Source organism: Vipera ursinii, assembly GCF_947247035.1.
Source record: "Vipera ursinii genome assembly, chromosome: 11".
NCBI classification, from domain to species: domain Eukaryota; kingdom Metazoa; phylum Chordata; class Lepidosauria; order Squamata; family Viperidae; genus Vipera; species Vipera ursinii.
Window position 1 is genome coordinate 2,515,888 of NC_139524.1, and position 24,418 is coordinate 2,540,305.

Below are 24,418 nucleotides of genomic sequence, written 5' to 3' on the forward strand. Positions count from 1 at the left end.
GACCAGGTGACACGATAGCAGTCTTCTGTTATTTGAGGGGCCGTCACAGGAAGGAGGCGGACAGCCTATTCTCCAAATCATTTGAGGACAGGACAAGAAGTGACAGATTGAAATTTATGAAAGAGAAATTCAACCTAGAACTGAAGAGAAACTTCCTGACAGTGAGAACAATTAATCAGTCAAACGGCTTGCCTTCAGAGGTTGTGGGTGGTCCATCATTGAAAGTTTTCAAGAAAAGATTGGAGAGCAATTTGTCCAGAATGGTTTAGGGCAGGGGTAGGCAACCTTGGCTCTTTTATGACTCATGGACTTCAACTCCCAGAATTCCTGAGCCAGCATAGCTGGCTCAGGAATTCTGGGAGTTGAAGTCCATGAGTCATAAAAGAGCCGAGGTTGCCTACCCCTGGTTTAGGGTCTCCTGCTTGAGCAAGGGGTTGGACTAGAAGACCTCCAAGGTCCCTTCTATCTCTGTTATTTTGTTATCTACCTTGCAGGGCTAACAACCATGAACCTGGATGACAACACAAAATGGCTCATGTGGGTAGCCAAGAAGTTTGAGAATATTGCTGGTGAAAATAAAGAAATCAGCTTGGAACAATTCAAAACTGCGCTTAAAGTGAAGGAGGCAAGTTAGATCTGACTGAGCTGTGTGAATGACAGAGCTGTGCTGAACTCAGAATGAGCAAGCAAAAAGTACAGGGATGTTTTATTTCATCTCTTCCTGGATAAATGGAAGAATTGATCTGCACTTGACACACTACTTAAAGTCAGGAGACTTGACAAAGAAGTGGAAAGGCAGGGGAAAAATGTGCAGAGATTTTAAAAAAACATTTATTTATTTATCATTTCAATTTATATAGCTGCCGATCTCACTTATGTGATTTTCAGCAGCTCACAAGTTAAAACAACTAAGACACCCACATTAAAATATTAAAATAATTAACCCGAAACATAAAAATGTGGGGAAGTGCCAACCTATAATTTCCAGAAAATACAACCATCTTGCAGAGTCTCCATCAATTTACCACTGATCTTACCAGGAGACCAAGAAGCCTTAGAGCAGAGAGCTAACTGGCACTCTGGTAGAAAGTCAGGGGAGTTGGGGAACACACCGGAGGAGCCCAGGAAACTGCCTTCCTGCTGAATGCAGGGCTCTGAAAAGGGAGGCGGGCTTTCTCGTCTTGATTTGGACTCTGGCCAAGCATTTCCCGAGAGTCTCTGGATTAATGCTGGAGAGTCCATGTCCCCCTTGGTTCCCTCACCAGATTCCTCAATGTCTTTAACAATGGCAAAACACCTAACGTACTGAAAAAAATCTTTAAAATTCAGGGAGATATTCAGGGAGATGCATCTGCCTTAAAAGGAGCCCATGTTGAATTGTATAGAACAGTCAAACATCAGCAGTTAGCCACAGGAATGGTTTTACGGCATTTTGTATTATGTCATAAAACAATTCTTTATGGCAATTTTTATCATAAAACGTTTTGTGAAGTTTGCCAAATTTCAACCCCACAGATACCATGGGTCCAAGATTTTGGATGCATTTTGTCACTTAGCCCATTTGTGGTTCCTTGGTTGAAAATGTTTCAGCCACTTCCAGACATGAGAGTTCGATGCATATACAGATTCAAGTGCTTAACTGATAACCTGCCTCTCTTGGTTGTTTGCATGCTCAGACCAGAGAACTATAGTTGTTAATTTGTCTGGAATTTATACGTCTCAAGACATCTCAAAGCTTTTTTTCCCCTCAAAAGGCAACTGGACTGTTTTTCCTTGAGGAAGAAGAAGAAAACTTTTCGCTTCTCATCCAAGAAGCTTCCTAGTTCTGATGGCAGCGGGGGTGGGGAATTGAATGATGGGTTCTGACTAGATGGTGGTGGGGGCAGGGGAATGGGAGGAACCCATCCATGTTAGAATATGTTAGAATCTATCTATTGATGGTTTCTGAAATATTCTGAGATATTCTTGATTTATGGCAGTGTAATACTTTTCATATCAAGAAGACTGTATCAGAAACCACCAACAGATTATGGCGATATGTTTTGAAGGGCTTTAGTTGGTGGTTTCTGAGATATTCTTGATGCATGGCAGTGTAATTCTTTTTTAGGGTTGTGCTATACCCAAAGCCTAATAAAAGTTACACTGCCATACAAGAAACCACCAACAGACTCCTACAACCACATGGAATCACCATAGCACACAAGCCAACTAAAGCCCTTCAAAACATCCTAAGCAGACCAAAAAACTGAACAACCCTAGAAGAAAAAACAGGAGTCATCTACAACACACAGTGTAAGGACTGCAACAACCACTGTGTAGGACAAACAGGCAGAAGACTGGCAGAACAGATCCATGAACACCAACTAGCAATCGGAGGACATGATGAAAATTCTTTAATTTCACAACATATAGACAGATTTAGCCATAAATTGGGAAAATGTGGCCATCCTAGACCAAGCCAAATCCCAAAATGCCAGGGAATTTCTAGAAGCCTGGCATTCTGACAAATCAGCCATCAGAAATTAACAACATCTATTGACTGTGCAAAAGAGACTGTCACCCAGCCCAAAAAGGAACAAAAAATCCCCCAGCAATCAGCACCCACATCAGCATGGATTATCTCCAAGGTTAACATCAGACCAACAATCAAGTAAACAATACCCCAATCAAAAAACTGCCAAAGAAGCCAACAGCAAATAGCCCTATGAAAAAAATCTCTTAAGACACCACCCCACCCCCACTGACAGGGAAGCCACTAGAACACAAAACTGACAGCAAGCAGCAATCCTTTCTAGCATGGATGATGTTAGATAGTTTGGGTAACGAAACATCTGCAAGAAAACAAGCAGGTTCAGAGGAATCAATTCTTCCATCTCCAGTCAGTAGCTATCCTTCCATCCCTCCACCGTCAGAGCTGACAAAGCTTCTTGGATGAGAAGCAAAACGTTTCTTTTCCTTCCTCAAGGAAAAAAACCGTCCAGTTGCCTTTTGAAGGAAAAAAAAAGCACCTTTCAGACAACTATGACCTGGATGATGGAGACTCTCCACAAACCTCTCCACCCCAGGCGGGTTTATACAGTTGTATTTATCATGGTCAGTAGTGAACATAAGCCCTGTCACTTACATATTTCAGAGATTTGATCGCTTATTTCTAAATCAAGGCCTCAAGACAATGGGGACTTCTGGAGTCTCACCTCCACAAACATTTCCTTCCTCTCTCACAGTCATTTTTCGCTGAGCGGTTCTTTGCTTTGTTTGATTCTGATGAAAGTGGAACCATCAGCCTGGATGAGCTCCTGGAAACCTTAAAACTGCTGATCCACGGGAGTGAAAACGACAAGCTCCGATTCCTCTTTCAGGTCTATGATGTGGATGGTAAAATTCCAAACTGATAAATCTAATAACCTGTGTTTTATCAAACTGAGATTTTGTTTTTCAGGCCCTTGTTTGGCTGCCAACAATTGTGCCTCATAGAATAGCCTCCAGCACTCCTAATTTTGCATCAGGGATGGCCTTACGGTTGTGTAATTTTATGAGCAGATCTAGTGCCTTTGAGTGATGAACAAAACATTGAGAAGTTCAAGAAATGCCAGTTATAAATTGATGCAGAAACCCTTGTCGACTCTAACACCAAAAAATTCCAATTGTGACTCTCTGTATCTGAGACAGATCTTCAAAAATGGGAATAAACCTTCATCATGTGTAAGCTATGAGATAGGCTGCTCATTTGCAAAATCAGCAAGTAGTTAGACTCTATTGGGAAAAGATAATGGATTGATTCAGAAATATGTAAAAAGTGTAAAGAACATATTCTGGTTTGATCTAGCACAGGGGTCCCCAACCCCTGGGCTGCAAACTGGGCCTGGGAACTGGGCCGGACAAGTGGCGGGTGAGTGCGCAAAGCTTTATTTGCACATGCGCAGGATTAGGTTGTGCATGCAAAACCATCCCCTCTCCCCTGCCCTGCCATTTCTCAGGGATCCTTTAAGGTGTATATAGGGGAAAAGGTTTAAATGCCCTAAGTCTACAATTTCCATACGATTCCATTCAGTCAAAGAATAACTGCAGCAATTGTGGATCTCTAACTCTCAAAGGATGGACTTGTAGGAAGTGTCATGACAGCTCCTCCAGGCTTTCAGTCCTCCATGGAAATGTATAGGCTGTATAGATGCAGACTTCTCATGACCCAGCAAGGAAGCCGAGTCAACTGGCTTTGATTTCCTGCTACACACCTTCTATCCATTGATGACCTCCTCCTCCTCCTCTCTCATAGCAACATCTTAAATCTGACCTGTCATGGTAACTTAAACCAAGCCAAGTGGATTTGTTTTCTTTCTAGGTGGTGGCTCCATTGAACCCGAGGAATTACGCATGGTCTTAAAATCATGTCTGAAAGAGAGCTCACTATCTTTTCCTGAAAAGAAGCTAGATGATCTGACAATGGCTCTTTTTGAGTCAGCAGACTCTGATAATAGTGGATCCATAACCTTTGAGGAGCTCAGAAGGGAACTGCAGCGTTTTCCAGAAATCATGGAGAACTTAACAATAAGGTATTTTCAGTACAATCAACAGCAGTCATTTTTGCTGAAGAACATCTCATGCTCTGTGCCTGCCCAGTTCTACTGTTATATCAGGAGACAAAAATGATTTGCAAACTTTAGCCAGTTCATCAGTTCCTTTTCGTTTCTGATACTTACATCTGAAACCCTAAATGGCTTCAGGTATGTGGGAGGACCTCTGTTGCTACACATCCAAAAAGATCTTCTGCAAGATTCCTGCTCTAGCTGTTTTCTAAAAAAAATAAAGGGAAGAATCTTTGCATCCATTTTTCACCAGGTTGCCAGATTCACACAACAAACTAGGATGTTCTAAAAGAAGTTGGGTAGTTTGTGGTTCAGGCTGTTGAAGGAACCTAGACATTCTCTGAACAAATTGGATAACCACAACACCATGTTCAACCATATTTTGCTTTATTCTCTATATCCCAGACAGCAGTCCATAGAATAACTGCTTTAAGGTACATAAATCAGGTTCTGATTGAACTGAAAAATAAACATTTTTTTTCATAGTGAGAGTAGTTTGACAGAGAAATGGAAGGTCTTAGAACAAATATAGAGAGACTAGGAAGGTTTTCATGGATGGAAATTTTAAAGGGAAAAAACAACTCAGCTTGAAAAAGAAGACCAAAGTAGACCTAAATCGACTAATGCCTTAGAGCTGATTTAACAAACTTAGAGAGCGCTTGGGAAGAATTCTATGGATGAAAATAGTAAAGGGGAAAACAACTCAAGAAACCTGGGAAACTCTGAAAAATGAGATCATAAAAGCCCAGTATAGCACAATACCACTGAAAAAATAAAATAAGAGATCCAAGAAACCAGCATGGTGTCATAAAGAACTCTCTTATAAACTGAAAAACAAAAATGATAAGTATAAAAAATGGGAAGAGGAATGCATAACTAAGGCAAAATACCAGCATATAGCCCAAATCTGCAAAGATGAAGTCAGGAAATTCAAGGTTCAGAATGAAGAAAGGCTTGCCTCAGGACTCGGGGGGCTGGCTGGAGGTTTTGGCTGAACTGCTCTTTGAAGCTGGACCTTGAAGTAAAATGGCACTTCCTTCAAAATGCAGGCTGGGGGCAACTGCTATTTCAGCCTAGATGCTGAAAGAGGTTTCTGTCCAGGACTGAGCCTTCTCAGCCTTCTCCTTGAAGTACAAAGGACTGAACTGAATCCTTGTAGTGTCTGAAGGGTAGTGATGCCTTGAGGGGGGGGGCAAAACCCTCCTGCTAATAGTACCCACAGAACAGTAACTGAAAATTTGTGAGCCAAGGAATGCCCTACTCAACCACTCCTTTTCAACTCACAAGAGAACACTTTTCTCACCCCAGAACGGCAGTAACCCATTGGGTAAGGTTGGAGGAAACCCAATAAAATCCATTATGATGCTTTCAGACTTCACTTTTCAGAGCCTGAGAGAAAACCAGCACAATCGTAATAGAAGGAACTGATGCAGTGGAGTTTTGCAACTAGGATCAGGGTGAACTGATTCTGGCTGCAAATTAGATACAGATACAGATTAGGCGAGATCTGTTCTGTTCCAGCCTACGACCGGCCCTGTTTGTGTGTCAGGGACAACCCCTTTTTCCTTTTTACAGTCAATAGGCTGGAAAAACCCAACCCAAATTTATTTACAGTTCAAACAAAAAGCAATAGAATTTTTCCTTCAATAAATGAATCAAAATATCAAACAAGAGTCAATAAACAAGAGTTAAACAGAAGTATCAAGAACAGACCAGGATTCTCTTAGAATGTCTCCAAACGGTTGCCTTCAGCAACCAGCCCCGTCTACACCTTCCCCTTTTATTATTAGTCCCAAGGCATGGCTTCTCACTGCCTTCTCCTCCTCTCACTGAGTTGCCTCATTGATTTTCTCTGCTCTGCTCTGCTGGATTGCCTTCTGCTTCTAGCATCTCTGAACAGATTCAGCTGTGACTCCTCTGAGTCCAACACCTCGTACTCACACAGCTGAGCCTCATGAGGAACACGACTGGAGGGGCCAGGCTGAGAGTCCTGCAGTGCATCAGAGCCTCCCTCTGACACCAAAGGCTCTCCAAACCCCTCTTCCTCCTCCTCAGATTCATTGGACTCAGCTGCTGGGAGCACAGGCTGACACTGAATCACAACAAGACCTGGCTCAAAAACAGTAACTGTGAAAGGGGCCTTGGACTCCTGGTGAACAATTACTTAACCATGAGCCAGCAGTGTGCAGCAGCAGCCAAAAAAGTTAATACAATCCTGGGTTGTATAAACAGAGGCATAGAATCATGATCACATGAAGTACTAGTACCGCTTTATAAAACCCTAGTGAGACCACACCTGGAATCCTACAGCCACTTTTGGTCACAATACTACAAAAAAGATGTTGAGACCTTTAAAAAGTTCAGAAAAGAACAACTAAGATTATCAAAGGCCTGGAGACTAAAACATATAAAAAATGGCTGCAGGACTTGGGTTTGGCAAGTCTAAAGAAGAAACAGGTGTGACATGATAGCAGTATTCCAACATTTGAGGAATTGAGTATGTCTAATGTCTAACAAAGAGAAGGACTAGGGTTGTCATGACAGCAGTCTTTCAATACTTGAAAATCTATCACAAAGAAGAGGTGGTTGATCCATTCTCCAAAGCACCAGAAGGCAGGACAAGAAACAATGGATGGAAACTAATCAGGGAGAGGAACAACCTGAAATTAAGGAGAAACTTCCTAACTGTGCGGACAATCAACCAGTAGAACAGCTTGCCTTCAGAAAACCTGGGCGCTCCATCACTGGAGGTTTTTAAGAAGAGACTGGATATCCACCTGTCTGAGATGATATAGGTCAGCGATGGTGAACCTTTTAGAGACCAAGAGCCCAAACTGCAACCCAAAGCCCACTTATGTATCGTTGGGTACCAGGTGGGCGTGGCCAATTGTGTGGGTGTGGCCAAATGGGTGGGCATGGCCCATTAGGTGAGTGTGGCTGCAGTGGTAATGGCAGACTAGGTGGGACTAAAAAGTTCAATCAATCAATTCCAACTTTGCGAGATCTTTTTTTTTCCAGTGAGAAGTTGAAATTGATTGATTGATTAACCTTTTTTTTTTTGCACATGACAGCGGAGGCCTAAAGCGAAAAGGTTTTATAAAACCCAGCTGAAGGGGTAAGACTGGGGCGACGGCTCGTGTGCCCACAGAGAGAACTCTTGTGTGCCACCTGTGGCACGCGTGCCATAGGTTCGCCACCACAGATATAGGTTCTCCTGCTTGAGCAGGGGGCTGGACTAGAAGACCTTCCAGTTCTATTCTATTCTAACTACAGTACCTAGAAGTCCAACGGTAGCTTCTCCCTTTGTTATGTAATTCAGTTCATTTTCTGGGTTAATCATGTTGGCAGCATTCATACAACATGCTAACTTCACTATATATATATATATATATTACAGCCCTAAGAACATTAATCAACCAGATTATGTGTGCCAGGAAAACATGGACTTTTATTAAATTTAATTAGTAAATTAAAGTGTCTTAATTAGTAAGACTTCAGGAATGGCTACCTGCCCCACACTCAGGAGAAGAGTGGCCTTTTGGCTTATTTGTGTTGAGTCTTCCTGTATCCCTCAGGATGCTGAAGAGCCCTGGATACCTTCACCAGCTCCCCTCTCCTTTCTCTTTCAGCGCTGCAACTTGGCTAAAGCCACCCACAGCTCCCCGGAAGAGCCACACCCCACATATCTTGAGTCCTGTATATTGGCACAACAACAAGAACAAACTTCTTCTGCTGGGCGGCTATGCCTGTGTGAACATTGTCCTCTTCATCTTGGCTGCCCTAAAGCAGGCTGGCTCTGGCGTTTGGATTGTGGTGGCCAAAGGCTGTGGACAGTGCCTGAACTTCAACTGCGCATTCATATTGGTGAGGAACTGGGCTGCATCCCACAGCCCAATCTGCCAGGGCCGTTCATGATCAGGGAAAGTTGGAGAACGACATTGTAACAGTTATTCACTACGAAATCCAAGCTTTGTTTTAAATTATGACATTTCAATAACACTTTTCCGCTCAGAAGCCAGCAGAGCATTGCATGCTTCTTTTTTTAAAGAGTGATGATTTTTCCCCCCAGGGATGGACACATCTCTAACAGAGCAGTCATGATGAGTGGTTCTGGGGCAGGTGGTGTTTGCAACTTTGAAAGGACGCATGACAAAATGTCTTCAGTGCAAAGTCACAGACATTGAACTATATTTGCAATGGGTCAGAAAATATTTTCTAACTCCACTATTTGCCTTCTGCCAGATAGTCACCAGGGCCTCTGGCACAGGTGGCAAGCAGGCATCTTTCCTAACAAAGCCCTGGTCCCTCACTGTCTGTTTTCCAGAGGTGGGAATACCAAGCCCAGAGACTTTCCTTGAAATGCCGATGAGGCCAGAGGCTGAAGCTTTACTTTCCAACTTTAATTTAAAAACTTAAACAATTGCTACTTATTCCCTGGGATTGATAGACTGCCAATGGCTATACTACTATTGTCCACATGGCCTGTCTTTGGCATAGTTGACCAAAACGTTAACAATGACCCTAATGCTTGTCACAATGCAATTCCAGTCAAGTGCAGTGCCATAGGCTCCCATCCAAAATGGGAAGTAATGAGGGTAGATACTTTAAGTGACAGACTCTTTAAGAATGAGCCAGCCATGTGCTGCAGCTGCCAGAAAATCCAATGTACTGGTAATACTAGGTTGTATCAACAGAGGGATAGTATCAAGATCACATGAAGTGTTAGCATCACCGTATACTGCACTAGTAAGAACACACATGGAATATTGTGTTCAGTTTTGGTCAGCAATGATACAAAAAAGATGTTGAGATGCTAGGAAGAGTGCAGAGAAGAGCAACAAAGATGATTAGAGGTCTGGGAGCTAAACAGTAGGATAAAATTTGAGAGACCTAGGTGTCAGGACCCACCCCAATCCACATCTTAGGAAAGAAGAACTCTTGGAGACAGGATTGTCCAAACAGGAACTTTTACTAAAACATGATTGACAGAGGATAATCTAGACAGGATCTGGAAACTGTGTCACAGATTGATACTTTTAAAGTGTACCCGAGTAAAAACCCCTCCCCTCAGTCCATTTGGTCAGTCCCGGATCAGTTAAGTTTCATGTGTCAAAACCCTTCGTGGGAAAAGGGATCTTTCATGCATTTACAACATCGTTGCTTCCTCCCCTTCAAATTCGAATCGGAGATACAAACCAGAATCCCCCCACCCTTTCTTTGTTCTTCTCAGTTCAAAGGTTCTTTCCCTGGTCTTTGATGATGGCCCCCAAGCAGGCTGAATAAACAACCTTGCATCTAATAGATAGGGATGGCCAATTAACATCTTCTCTACCCCTCCTTGGGAATGGCAGAATCCAGTAAGGATTTAGGTTTGCACAGATAGGGAGTTAGGAATGGAATATAAATGGATTCTGACAATCTGCTCTCCTTAAAAGAAAGATAGGTCCACCTGTAGAGGAAATAAAATATAAATGTTAGCCCGGTTTCTTAGGATATTCTGTATGAAACTTCTTAAGTAACTTTGGTGCTCTAATGTGATGTTTATTGACCCACTAATTTTCTGAGGAGGGGAGATGTTTCTAATTGCTCCATGATGTTTCCTAGAATCTAGGATTTCCTTCACCTCAAAGTGTTGTTTTCCTTCCACCATGATAGGAGGTGGTGACAGCGGGCCTTTTGTTTGTAGGGGTGACTGTTGTTCTCTTTTTAGTAAACTGCAGTGAAAAATTGGGTGTATCTGCCTAAGATTTTTGGGTAGTCCTAATTCAACTGTTACTGGGTTTATGATTCTTTTAATTGGAAAAGGTCCAATATATTTTGGTCCAAGTTTTTTACAGGGTTGTAGTGATTTAAGGTATTTTATGGATAAATATACCATCTCCCACCCTGAATGGTGTGGGATTGGTTTTTTTTTTGTCCGCCTGTGTCTTGTATGCTTGTCTAGCTTCATCTAAAGCTTTCCTAACAATTGGCCAGATGTTTTGTAATTGAGCAATCCATTCCTTCAGTTCGGGAATGATCGGTTCGTTTGGGGTTAGTTCTGACATGGGGTTGAAACTTTGACTGGTAGCTACTTGAAAAGGAGTGTAACCTGTGCTGGAGTGGACTGCATTATTATATGCTACTTCTGCGAAAGGCAGTAGGTCTGTCCAATTTGTTTGCTGGAAATTAATAAAGCATCTTAAATATTGCTCAAGTACTGAGTTCAACCGTTTAGCCAATCCTTCTGTCTGAGGATGATGACTAGATGACAGTCCTTGGGTGGTTCCTAAGAGGGACAGAAATTCCTTCCAAAATGCTGACGTAAATTGCACCCCCCTATCAGATATGATGTGTTGTGGTGCCCCATGCAATCTGTAAATATGCTGCATGAAAAGTTTTGCTAAGGCTTTTGCGGTGGGGATCTTTTGGCAAGTTATGAAATGCACCTGTTTAGAAAACAGATCTGTGACCATCCAGACTACAGTGTTCCCGTTGCTTTCTGGTAATTCCACTATAAAATCCATGGCTATTTCTTTCCATGGGGCTGAGGGGTTTGCCACTGTTTGTAACAGTCCTGGCGATTTCCCTTGTAGCCTCTTAGCCGTCGCGCAAATTTGGCAGCTGCCCACATAGCTTTCTACGTCCTTTTTCATGGATGGCCACCAAAATTGAGTTTTAGTTAAGTGTAGGGTTTTTACAAACTGAAAATGTGCAGCTGATTTTGTATCATGGCACAACTGCATGAAATTGATCCTCTGGGTGGCAGGTATGTATAACTTCTCACCCACCCAGGGTAGTCCATCTTTAATTGTGCACACATGTCTATTTTTCTGGAACCATTCATCACTTTCCAAAGACTTTCGGAATTCTATTCCATTTTGGCTATCCACCCTTCGGCTTCATTTTTGCTTGGGTCCTGGTGGTGACTGGTGCTGCCAGTTGTTCGGGCATTAGTGGTTTAGAGTGAGTGGCCCGTGTGCTGTTATATTGGGGCATGTGAGATAATGCATCCACCAAAAAATTCTTCCCCCCCCCCCGGTAAGTGTTTGAGAGTGAAATGGAATCGGTGAAAATGTTGGGACCAGCGGGCTTGCTTAGGAGTGAGTTTCCTGGGTGTTTTTAGTGCTTCCAAATTTTTGTAGTCTGTCCAGACCTGGAAGGAGATTTTATTTCCTTCAAGGAATTGGTGCCATGTAAGTAATGACCACAGAGGACGTCTCCTTTTCCTATACGGGCCAACGTTGTTCTGTCTCTGTGAGTTTCCTATGCACATGGTTGCAATGCCCCCTCATCATTTTCCTATAATAATACAGCTCCCACTGCCAGATCACTAGTGTCTGCCTGTATTACAAAAGGTTTATTGGGATCTGGGTGTCTCAGGACAGGTTTGGCAGAAAAAAGTCTCTTTAGCCTCTCAAATGCTGCTTGACATTCCATTGTCCACTTCAGAGGCTGGCTGGGTTTCACTGGGGACCCCCCCCCTTCATTTTCAACAAGTTTGTGAGCGGCAGAGCTAGTTGGACAAACGAAGGGATGAATTGGTGGTAGAAGTTTGCAAACCCCAGGAAACTTTGCAATTGCTTCTGTGTGCCGGGGGGGTGTGTGCCCATTCTAATACTACCCTGATTTTCTCAGGGTCCATTTCGATGCCCTGTGGGGATATGCAATACCCCAGCTAGTCTATTCTTTCCTGGTGGAATTCACATTTTGATAGTTTAGCATATAGGTGGGCGGCCCACAACATTTTCAGAACTGCTCTGACTAGGTTAATATGTTCCTCTTTGGTCTCAGTGAAGATAAGGATGTCATCTAGGTAAACCAGGACCCCCTTATATAGGTGCTCTCTTAGCACTTCATTAATTAATTGCATAAAAACTGTGGGGGCCCCTTGCAGTCCAAATGGCAGGACTTTGAACTGGTAGCAACCCATTGGGCAATTGAACGCAGTCTTCCATTCGTCTCCTTCCTTAATCCTAATGCGGTAGTATGCTTCTCTCAGGTCTAGTTTGGTAAAAAATCCTTCCTTTCGATAGGTGGGATAGCATATCCTTCGTTAGGGGTAGGGGATACAGATTACATTCACTAATTGCATTAAGAGAGTGGTAATCCATGCACAAACGAAAAGAGCTGTCCTTCTTCTCCCTGAACAGGACTAGGGCGGCCACTTTGGGTTTGGCCGGCTCAATAAATCCCCTAAGTTTTTATTTATGAATCTTTCCATCGCCACCATTTCTTTTGGGCTCACAGCATACATCCTGGGCTTTGGGAGTTTTGCCCCTGGTTTGAATTCTATAGCACAGTCTGTGGGGCGGTGAGGGGGAAGCTCATCTGCCCATTCCTCACTGAAAACTTCAACAAGGTCCCTGTATTCTTCCGGTATCTCTGGTAACCCCTTCTCTTTCTCCACTGCTGCTGTCTCCTCCCTCTGGGTTAGGGGGTTGTTTGGGGGTTTTACGTTTTCCTGTTCCACTTTTGGGAATTTGAGTTCTGCTGTCCTCCAATTTATCCTGAGGTTCCATTTTTTTAGCCATTCCAGTCCTAAAATCATTGGGCATTCCACGCCTGGGGCCACTACAAAGGTTATGTCTTCCTCATGAGTCCCCAGAGACAGGTGAATTGGTAAGGTGGCTAGGGTAGGTGGGATCCCCCCTGCTATGGACCCATCTAACTGGCCAAAGGACATTGGTTGTTTTAGTCTCCTCACTGGGATGCCCAAATTCCCCACCAGCATTGGGCTGATGAGGCAGCGGGTGCAGCCAGAGTCTATTAGGGCTTTTACTTTGGCGGCTTCGGGCATGGAGGAAGCTAACATAGTCACTGTCTTTCCTTGCTTTCCCACTCGCTTTTCCTTCCAACGCCCATCAACCACCACGGTTTGCAGTCGTGCGTCTCCACCACCTCTTCCCCAGAGGAATATGATGCTTCAGCTTCCAATCGTAGGTGGGGTTTCGTTCGGGGGGAAAACTCCCTTTCCTAGGGGCTTTCTTTGTCTCTTGCCTGGTTGTTAGACATTGTATTTTTTGCAAAGTACCCCGGTAAGGTTTTTCCTTCCACGTTGACTCTTAATGCAGATCCTGTCTAATGTCAAGACCCACCCCAATCCACATCTTAGGAAAAAAGAACTCTTGGAGACAGGATTGTCCAAACAGAAACCTTTATTAAAACATGATTGACAGAGGATAATCTAGACAGGATCTGGAAACTGTGTCACAGATTGATACTTTTAAAGTGTACCCGAGTAAAAACCCCTCCCCTCAGTCCATTTGGTCAGTCCCAGATCAGTTAAGTTTCATGTGTCAAAACCCTTCATGGGAAAAGGGATCTTCCATGCATTTACAACATCGTTGCTTTCTCCCCTTCCAATTGGAGATACAAACCAGAATCCCCCCCTCTTTCTTTGTTCTTCTCAGTTCAAAGATTCTTTGAACTTTTTTTTCTCCACAAGATGGCGGCATTTTCACACGCAGCAGCCCTGAGCTGCCGGTACTGGTGTGTGGTGATTGTATTCATGTGTGTATGGATGAGTGTGCACAGTGTAGTGCAAGGGGCTAAATTAGCCTACACATGTATAGAGCTGCTAAACATTGGGCTTGCAAGGCAATCTGGAATTACCAGCGATTTTCAGCAGTCCCATAACATACCGAACTGCATAGTGAGGCCTCCAGGATCTCCGTGGATTGTTTTCGGGCTGTGGAGGAGACAACGTAAGCGAAAGAGAAAGGAGTGAAAAGAAAGATGTGGCTGCAGGGCTGGGATACTGACTCGGCTTAGAAAGCAGCCTCATAGACCAGAACTGCAGAGTGTCTTCTTGAGTAATCCCTCGTCCATAAAATTGACAAATTACAGCTGCAGTTAGCAGCAAGCAGGCTTCTCTGTGAATGTTGTGTGATGGTTGTCACGGAGACCTGCCTACATTCAGATGTACTGAATGCAGCAGTGGAGCTGACAAGCTGAGTCATTCACCGCTCTGACAGAGATGAAGGCTCCAGTAAGAGCAAAGGAGGAGGACTCTGTGTGTATATACATTGTGACTGCTGTGCCAACAGCAGATTAGTTTACACGTATTGCTCCCCAAATGTGGAACAGATGACTGTCATATGTAGGCCTTTTTATCTGCCTAGAGAAATTACTGTGGTAATTATTACAGCTGTTTATATTCCACCTGATGCCAATGTTGGCACCAGGCAGCAGCAAACTCACCCAGAGGGCGCTCTTGTTGTGGCTGGGGACTTCAATCAAGTTTGTCTGAAGACAGTTCTCCCCAAGTTTGTACAGTATATGCAAGTTCCCATCAGAGGGAAGAATAGACCACGTGTACTCTAATCTAAAACAGTCATACAGAGCATTCCCTCTCCCCCACCTGGATGCATCCGACCATCTTTCACTCCTGTTGTGCCCAAAGTATGTCCCTCTCAGGAAAAGAACTCAGGCAGTCATGAAAAGGGTCAAAACCTGGCCAGTGGGTGCTCTCAGTCAGTTGCAGGACTACTTTGAAACCACTGACTGGAGTGTATTCAAAGATCAAGACCTGAATGCATACACGGATGCTGTACTCTCTTATATTAAAACATGCACTGACAGTGTAACAACAGAAAAGTGTATTAGAGTTTACGGGAACTGCAAACCTGGATGACTGCAGAGGTACAAACACTCCTGAGAGCCCGGGATTCTGCCTTTAAGGCAGGGGACAGGGACACATACAGAGAGGCCAGGGCAAATCTCAGAAGAGGCATTAGGATGGCGAAACAGCAATATAAACACAAGGTGAAGAACCACCTAGCAGACAACAATCCGAAGCAAGTGTGGCAGAGACTGCAGCACTTAACCAACTACAAGGGTAGTACAAGGAACACAGTTAACACTGATGCCTCATTGGCAGAGGAGCTGAATATCGTCTTCACTCGCTACCAGGTGAAAAGATCAGACCCCGCAGCTTCTCCTGGCTGGCCTTCTGATTTTCAGCAACTCACCCTATTTGAAGACCAAGTGAGAACTGTATTGAAGGCTGTGAATCCCAGCAAAGCCACAGGCCCAGATGGGGTGCTGGGGATAGTGGTTAAGAACTGTGCTGACCAATTAGCAGGGGTCCCAACAAGGATCTTTAACATCTCCTTGCAAACGGCATGTGTACCATCGTGCTTGAAAGCAGCTACCATTGTCTTCAAAGACCAGGGGAAGTACCTTTGAACTGAGAACAACAAAGGAAGCGGGGGGGGGGAAGAGATCTGGTTTGTATCTCCAATTAGAATCTAAAAGGAAGGAGGTAATTGTCATAAAGGCATGGGAAGATCCCTCTTTCCCATGGAAGGGTTTGACACCTGAATTTTCATTGATCCGGGACTGACCAGATGGTTTGAGGGGAGGGGGTTTGACTCGGGGACTCTTTAAAAGTACCAATCTGTAACACAGTTTCAGATCCTGTCTAGTATTCCATTACCAATCATGTTTTAGTAAAAGCTCCTTTTGGATAATTCCTGTTTCAAGAGTTCTTTCTTTCCTAAGATGTGGATTGGGGTGGGTCCTGACACCCCTCCTCTTCCTCTTTCAAGCTTCTGTTTCTCAACCGTGGTAACTTTAAGAAGTGTGGACTAACTGCCTGAAGGTTACCAAGGCTGACAGACATTGCTCTGAGCTGATTTTTATGTAACCATACTGTCCTGCACAGTGGCTCAACGGTGAAGACCCTGGGCTTGTGGGCTGGAAAGCAGGCAGCCCAGGTTTGAGACCCAAGTGTCGTGTGATGAGGTGAGCTCCCATTGCTTGTCCCAGCTCCTGCCAACCTAGCAGCTTGAAAGCATGCAAATGCAAGTAGATAAATAGGTACCATTTTGGTGGGAAGATAATAGCACTGCATGGCGTCACGCTGGCCCCAGGATCATGGAAATGTCTTTGGACACCGCTGGCTCAATGGCTTTGGAACAGAGATGAGCAGCACCCCTAGAGTCCAAGCAAAGCAAAATCCTTAGGAACTCCTTTACCTCTTTTTTTTATACTGTAATGCACTGCATTCCTTTCTCAAGGTTATTTCTCTACTCTGCTGTAATATCTGAATTTATGAATTCAACTCATTTCTTCCCCTCCATCTGCCATCCCCAGGTGTTGATGTTGCGCCGATCGCTGACCTGGCTACGGACCACCTGGGTGGTCAGAGTTTTGCCCCTGGACCTGAATGTCATCCTGCATCAGCTGATGGGCTACATGGTGGGTGTTCTAAGCACCGTTCACATGGGAACTCACATCATCAATTTTGGTAATGCCTGCTAAAATTTTCTGTATTATGTAGTTTTTTTCTATTATTTAATTGCTTTAATTGCTAACCCAAAATACTTTATAAAAAGTATTACATGTTTAAAATGTAAATAGAAAAATAAATATGCCCAGTTCCAAAGCCACAGATGTCTAAAAACAACACAAATGTATTCATCACAAATATATGTAGTAACTGTGAGAGGGATCTCGGAGTCCTAGTGCAGAGGTCCCCAAACTTTTGGGCACCAGGGACCAGTTACGTGGAGAGACATTTTTCCGCAGACTGGAGGGGGCCTGGTTTTGTGTGCTGCCTGCATCCTGTGGATGGGGCTTTCCTTGTTTGTGTGGCCTGGTTGCTGGCATGCTGCGACTCGGTACTGGTCCACGGACCAGAGTTGGGGATCCTGTCCTAGTGGATAATCACTTAAATATGAGCCAGCTGTGTGCTGCAGCTGCCAAAAGAGCCAACACAGTGCTAGGCTGCATTAACAGAGGAATAGAATCAAGATCATGTGAAGTATCAATACCACTTTACAATGCCTTGCTAAGGCCACACTTGGAATACTGCATCCAGTTTTGGTCACCACGATGTAAAAAAGGTGTTGAGACTCTAGAAAGAGTACAGAGAAGAGCAACAAAGATGATTAGGGGACTGGAGGCTAAAACATATAAGGAACGGTTGCAAGAATTGGGTATGTCTAGTTTAAGCTAAGCTTGTAAGCCGCCCTGAGTCTTCGGAGAAGGGCGGGATATAAATGGAAAAAAAATAAAATAAAAATAAAATAATGAAGAGAAGGGTGAGGGGTGACATGATAGCAGTGTTCCAATATCTCAGGGGCTGCCCCAAAGAAGAGGGAGTCAAGCTATTCTCCAAAGCACCTGAAGGCAGGACAAGAAGCAATGGAAACTAGTCAAGGAGAGAAGCAACCTAGAACTAAGGAGAAACTTCCTGACAGTTAGAACCACCTGCCTCCAGAAGTGGCAAATGCTCCAACACTGGAAGTTTTTAAGAAGAGACTGGACAGCCATTTATCTGAAATGGTAGGGTTTCCTGCCTGAGCAGGGGTTGGACTAGAAGACCTCCAAGGTCCCTTCCAACTTTATTGTTGTTGTTGTTGTTGTTGTTGTCATTCCAAGTTCAGACTGTGTCTAAAATTTCTAAAAAAAAACCAAGAGTATCTCTCTGACTAAAGAGTGATTTTGCAACTCTAGTGCCATCACAAGGAAGTCCCCGTCTCACTTAAGATGTCATCTGTCCTCTTAATAGTATGTTTAACTGATAGTCAGCAAAACCCTTAAGCACCCAACCCTGAGTCATAAAGGTTTTAATAGTCAGAAACAGCATTCTGAATTTGGGACCAAAAATGGACTGGGAGCCTGCACACCTGAGCAACGCAGCATGTGGTTTTTAGACTACCAATTGTGGTTTGTGAACAGTTTTCAAAGTCAGCCTTTGCACTAGATCATTAGAGAATAGATCAATGGAAGGGCCCTCTTTTTATACCTGATTCAGGTAGTCCTTGACTTACGACCACAATTGAGCCCAAAATTTATGTTGCTGAGAATTTGTTAAGTGAGTTTTGCCCCATTTTATGACCTTTCTTGCCACAGTTTTGAATCACTGCAGTTGTTAAGTTAGTAACATGGTTGTTAAGTGAATCTGGCTTCCCCCATTGACTTTGCTTGTCAGAAGGTCACAAAAGGGGACCGCATGACCCTGGGGGACTCTGACCGTCATAAATATGAACCAGTTGTCAAACATCCAGATGTAAATCACAGACCCTGGGGATGCTGCAATGGACATAAGTGTGAAAAATGGTCATAAGTCAGTTTTTTCAGTAACTTTGGTCACTAAATGAACTGTTATAAGTTGAGGAGTACCTGTAATCTCCTTCTGCACAATTTTGGCCTTTATTATGCACTTTGCCAGGTACATAATTTTTATCAATAAGTTTTATGCTGTTTTGATACTGAGCTTTAATTAAAGAGCTAAAATTCTACTTTTCAAAAATTGAAATGTTGGCTTAATACAGTAGCTCTTAATGAGAAACTCTTTATGTTAGGAATAAAATAAATTCCACTACAAAGGTGTTTGAAAACAAGGTTTTATTGAAGTGTTTGCAAAGGGCCACGCTCAGATTAGTTCAGCATAAGCTTTTATACCTGTCCCGCAGAATACGCCACATCCTTCTTTTCCAGATCCAGTTGATGGGTCCAGTCTGGTCACATGCTTTCCAACTACCTAGTAAAATTATTAGACATTGCAGCTGTTCAATTAATAATTCTCCTTTGTTTTACCTTTGTATTTCCCTTTTCATGTTTGTGACATTCAACCAACTCAGCTCAAAATAGGAGCCTGTTTGTCTAAGCTGGATGATACAAATGTTTGAACTCTGTTCCCTCACCTATCTATACCAGGGCTTTTCAATCTTTTCACCCATTGTACCACTTTTAGGATATGGCAACATCCAAGTACCACCAGTCGCCTAGCAAGGTGTCAAAAACTTGATGACAAAAAAAGGAAAAAAGTGATGAAGTACAGGTAGTCCTCGACTTACAACAGTTCACTTAATGGCTGTTCAAAGTTACAATGGCACTGAAAAAAGTGCCCCCTAAGCCACAGCTGAGCAAGACACCTGCCTGCCCCCCCCACCGGTGCTCTTCCTCCTGTCCGAGGTTTTCGTTGTTGTGAGCATTTCTGTTGAGGATTGGCAGTGGGGGTGGGGTGGGGTGGGGTGTTTGGTTTTTATTCCCCCCCCCCGTCTGCTGGGTGGTTGCAGCAGGTTTTGGTCACTTCGCATGACCCTGGGACACTGTGACCATCATAAATATGAATCAGTTGCCAAGCATCTGAATGTAAATCACAAGACCCTGGAGATGCTGCAACATTCCAGCTGATCGGCGCTTCTCCTGGGCTCAGCAGAAGGGACAGGATCAGCACCGAGCTCCAGTGGAGCCTGGCGCTGATCCTGGTGCTTCCGCTGAGCTCTAACAGCCCTGCAGCTCCAGCCGTCTCTCGCTCAGGCTTGTGCGGTGCTGCCACCGGTTCCGCTCATTCCCCTCCCCCGCTACTTTTCTAGGATGGTCGCGTACCACCTGCCAGGTGCCAAGATACCACACACGGTACCCGTACCACTGGTTGAAAAGCCCTGATCTATACATGATGCCTGCTTGAAACCAAAAGTTGTGTATGTCATCACGTTAGCAAGGTTAAATATGGCTACGCTTTGGCTGTATGATTATACCTTAAAATACTGGCTCTAAATAGTTTTTATAAAATATAAGCTAATCTATATTATGAAAAATTATAAGGTATACATTTATTATGTACCTCACACTTACATGCAAATTATCACCATATTGCAAAAGACTATGTTAGGTAATTCCCTAAAGCCTTTCCCTTCGCCCTAGTGAGACTCTCTGAGGCCAAAGGAGGGCATCGTCTCTGGGAATATCTTTTCACCACCCGGCCTGGCATCGGATGGATCCGTGGAACTGCCTCTCTTACAGGTCTCCTCCTGCAGCTCCTCATCTTTCTGATGCTCGTGTGTTCCACAACCTTGGTCCGCAGGAGCGGTCATTTTGAGGTGAGCTGCTCATCTTTCCCTTGCTTTCTTTATTTTCTCCTTTGCTTATCCTCCAAAAGACTAAGCAACTGAGAGTGTTTGTGTGCAGTCACAGGGTATCTACATGGCCTCTAGCTTTGCCTCTCAGCAGCGGTGTTATGAAACCAAGGTGGTTTCTTTCTTTCCAACACCCATCGACCACTGAGGTTTGTGGCTGCATGTTTCCACCACTTCTTCCTCCGAGGAGTAGGATGTCTCGGATCCCAAGGTTACGACTTTAGGGAGGGCTCCCTCCTCGTGGTGGGTTCTTCCTTCCCTGTCCCATCATCCAACATTGTGGATTTTGCAAAGTCCCCCGGTAAGGGTCTTCCTTCCAGGAAGACTATCAGTGCAGATCCTGTCTAATGTCAGGACCCACTTCAATCCCACATCTTAAGAAAGCAGAACTCTTGGAAGCAAATTCTCCCAACAGGAACTTTTATTCAGAGCAGTTGATAGCAGACATAATAGACAGGATCTGAGATTTCCCGTGCAGAACGATAGGTTAAAGTATCCCCAAGCAAGACCCCACCACATAGTTTGTCCAGCCAATGTGGGACGGCCAATCCCCTGGTGTTAGTCCACCATGGGAAAGGGGAGATAACATTGGCCCATCTCTGGTTCACACAGCAATGGTCGGGCGGCTCTTCACACCTTCTGGGAGCATAGAAATAAGCCAGGCACTGGAAGTTACATTCCTTGTTCCCTCCCTTGTTCTAGCTGACAGTTTAGGGAGAGAAAGTTCAGAGAGAGAGATAACGCAGGAAAGCAAAATGTTTATTGCAGAGACAATAAACCTACGAGCACATCCCCCTCCCCCTTGGGAGTATGACAGAACCCAGGGAGAGGTGAGATTTGATTTTGGGTCAGAGGGGATAGATAGAAATGAAATAGGAATGGGTTCTGACATTAAGATTATAATGAGAGAGAGGAAGGGTCTGAGGGAAGTCCCGCCTTAGCACTTGGCCACAAACAGCCTGCTGCCCTTTCACCATCCCCTTGTCCCCTCCTCCTGACCTCTCCTGGTGGTCTCCCATCCTATTGCTGAGGATGCTTTGGTTACAAAGCCGGGTCTCCTCATGGGGAGAGGCAGTGGGGCTCCCTCTGACCCACACATTTTGTACTCCTGCAACACCATGAGCAACTTGGCCAAGGAGAGTGAGCACAGCAGCAGCACCCTTGAGGAGGAGGTAAACGCAGCTGGGCACCCCTTTGGGGAAATGGGGCTAGGCTAGGTTGGGCTATGGGGTCCATAAACTCAAGGGTTGGGTGCTTGACCTCCACTGCCCAAGGCTCTGGGCAGCCTGCGCCACCATCTGCCCCACCCCTGCATGGTCTGAGAGGGACGGTGAAGCTCCTCCAATGGACCATGTCCTGGCGCTCGCCCCAGTCCCACCCTCCTCCACCAGAAACTCTTGGATCCGTCCCAGGCCTGCCCAGGCGCCTCTGACATGAGAAATGTTGAACTGGCCACGCCCACTCAGTAGGCCACACAACTCAGTAGGCCATGCCCAACCCAGCCACACCCACCCAGTAGGCCATGCCCATGCTAGCCACACCCACACAGCCCCCCAAGGGCAACCACAATGCTGATGCGGCCCTCAATGAAATTGAGTTTGATACCTACAGTTTCCTTGACTTTTTTCTTGTTATTAATATATTGAAAGAAACTTTTTTTATTATCCTTGGTTTCTGTTGCAAGTCTTATTTATTCTGAGCCTTTGCTTTCCTGACTTCATCTTGGCAGATTCAAGCTATATGCTGATAATCAGCCTTAATGTGTCCCTCTTTCCATTTTTTGTGCTTGTCCTTTTTGTCATTCAGTTTGTCTGAGAGATCTTTGTGCAGCCGTGCTGGTTTCTTCTTGAATTTCTTGTTTTTCTTTTTCAGTGGTATTATACTGGACTAGGCTTTTATTATCAAATTTTTCAGAGTTTCACACATTTCTTGAGTTGTTTTCCCCTTTAGGATTCTCATCCATGGAATCTTTCCTAGGTTCTCTCTGAGTGTGTTAAAATCAGCTCTTTTCAAGTTGAAGACACTGGTTGGATTAATTTCTATTGCCTGTGTTTGCATTATATTGAATTCCAGCATGATGTGGTCACTCTCGCCCAAAGTTCTGGCAACTTCGACTCCTTCTATCACTTCTTCCCTATTAGTAAGAATTAAGTCCAGTGTAGCTTTACTTCTGGTTCCCTCCTGCACCTTTTGGATGACAAAGTTGTCAGCTAGGAATATGTTTGATCTCCCACTCACTGCAGAGTTTGTCTCCCAGTTGATATCTGGATAGTTGATCCCTCTCCGAAATATGGGTAAATAATGGGATTTTATTTCTTTTAAAGCATTGGTCTAACTTCCTTTTTCCCTGCAAAATGTGCCCCTTCCTTTGTCACCAGCAGCTCTTCTACTGGACTCACCTTTCTTACATCCCCTTCTGGGCTTTGCTGATTGTTCACGGTGCTAATTTTTGGAAGTGGTTTGTGATCCCTGGATCTCTCTTCCTCGGAGAGAAGGCCTTAGCAGCTGCTTTGTCACGTGTCGGTGGGCTGTATATTGTGGAAGTCAACCTTCTACCCTCCGAGGTGGGTTCCACAAACAGTAAAGTAAAAGGAAATGGGTATCAGCATGTATAACTTGCTGATGAGAGTAGAAAAGGAACAATGGTTTCTGCCCAATGGCCCACTGAATCCTTAGCACAGGGTGACTGTGTCCCCATGTTATTTCTTTTGAAATCCAGGTGACTCATTTGGTGATTAAGAAGCCCCCCTTTTTCCACTATAAGCCTGGTGACTACGTGTACCTGAATATTCCGGTCATTGCCCGATATGAGTGGCACCCCTTCACTCTCAGCAGCGCTCCAGAGCAGCCAGGTAGGGGACTGACTGTGGCTGTCCAGCCCAGGGCTTTGGTCTTGACAGGAGCATCTGCAAGGGAGGAGAGTCCTCCAGGTCAAAAGTGGTGGCTCCATTATTTCTGGACATTCCTGACCTTGCCTTCCCAAACCATCCAGGAGGCTGAGGAACAGGAGGTCTTGAATTCCCAGGACCGCCCGTCTTATGGTGCTATGAAGGGTGACCCCAATCTGCACTTACCAGCGTCACACTGTGTTGGAGCATCACCTGCAGTGGAACTATCCATTCTGGAGGAATGGTTGGTAAAGTTGAGAGATTTTGCTGAAATGGATAAATTAACGTCTTTAATTAGATAAAAGACAGCATCGGCATTTATTGGTGACTGAAAAACTCTTTTTGTGTAAAACTGAAAAAAGAGAACTTGTTACTTATGGTTTTGATGATTAGACAAAATTATAGGAATAAGGGTAACATAGTGTAACTTCAGAGAGAGAGAGAGATGTTTTGTGTTTACCACTGCTGTGAAGAATATTGGAAGCCACTTTATTTTTTCTTTCAACTTTTTCAACATTTTTCTTTTCTTCCCCTTTTGTTTTTGATTTATTCATGTTAGCTTTTATGTTTTGTTTAAACATTTTTATGAAAAATTATATATTAAAAAAATTAAATATAGCCCTGGGAATTCTCAATAGTCTCTCAGTCAATTACTAACAGACTTAATCTCACTGAGTTTCAAAATCAGCCCAGATCGGGCAATTGTTGCCACCTGCTTGGAATCTTTAAATTGAATCCTCGAACAAACTGGATACCAGTGCAGCTGCTGTCCATATAAGCAACTGCACCCTGGCCAACTGTAGCTTCTGAAGATGGTTTAAAGAAAGCCTGCTTAGAGCACATGGAGTCATCCAGACATGAGGTCACTAAGGTCCATGCCCATCTGGTCAGACCTGACTCCTCAGAGATGGACATAGATGAGACGGCACCAGCCTCAGGCAAACAGTGCTGGCTGCTGACCGAGCTTAAAGTTCAAGACTGGGTCTATTGAACCCCCAACATAAACCCCATCAGGTAGCCCTATCACATTTGGCACAGGGAACCCCCATGTCTCAATTATGTCTTCCAGGGATCTTGGATGAATGGAAAGCAG

At 44.2% G+C, this 24,418-nt stretch overlaps 1 protein-coding gene across 1 annotated transcript in view; it reads left to right on the top strand.

The window, feature by feature from the left end:
* Positions 1 to 505: 505 nt before the first annotated feature.
* The window catches only part of LOC310645739 (NADPH oxidase 5-like), a gene marked incomplete at its 5' end in the record, with an annotated part of 36,555 nt that continues 12,642 nt past the window's right edge, over positions 506 to 24,418 (top strand). The window contains 8 exons of the mRNA XM_083371729.1: positions 506 to 625; positions 3,225 to 3,375; positions 4,340 to 4,550; positions 8,213 to 8,447; positions 16,662 to 16,815; positions 20,226 to 20,401; positions 22,819 to 23,001; positions 23,157 to 23,289. Of these exons, the coding sequence (XP_083227855.1) occupies positions 506 to 625; positions 3,225 to 3,375; positions 4,340 to 4,550; positions 8,213 to 8,447; positions 16,662 to 16,815; positions 20,226 to 20,401; positions 22,819 to 23,001; positions 23,157 to 23,289 (1,363 nt within the window). The remainder of the gene's footprint in view (positions 626 to 3,224; positions 3,376 to 4,339; positions 4,551 to 8,212; positions 8,448 to 16,661; positions 16,816 to 20,225; positions 20,402 to 22,818; positions 23,002 to 23,156; positions 23,290 to 24,418) is intronic.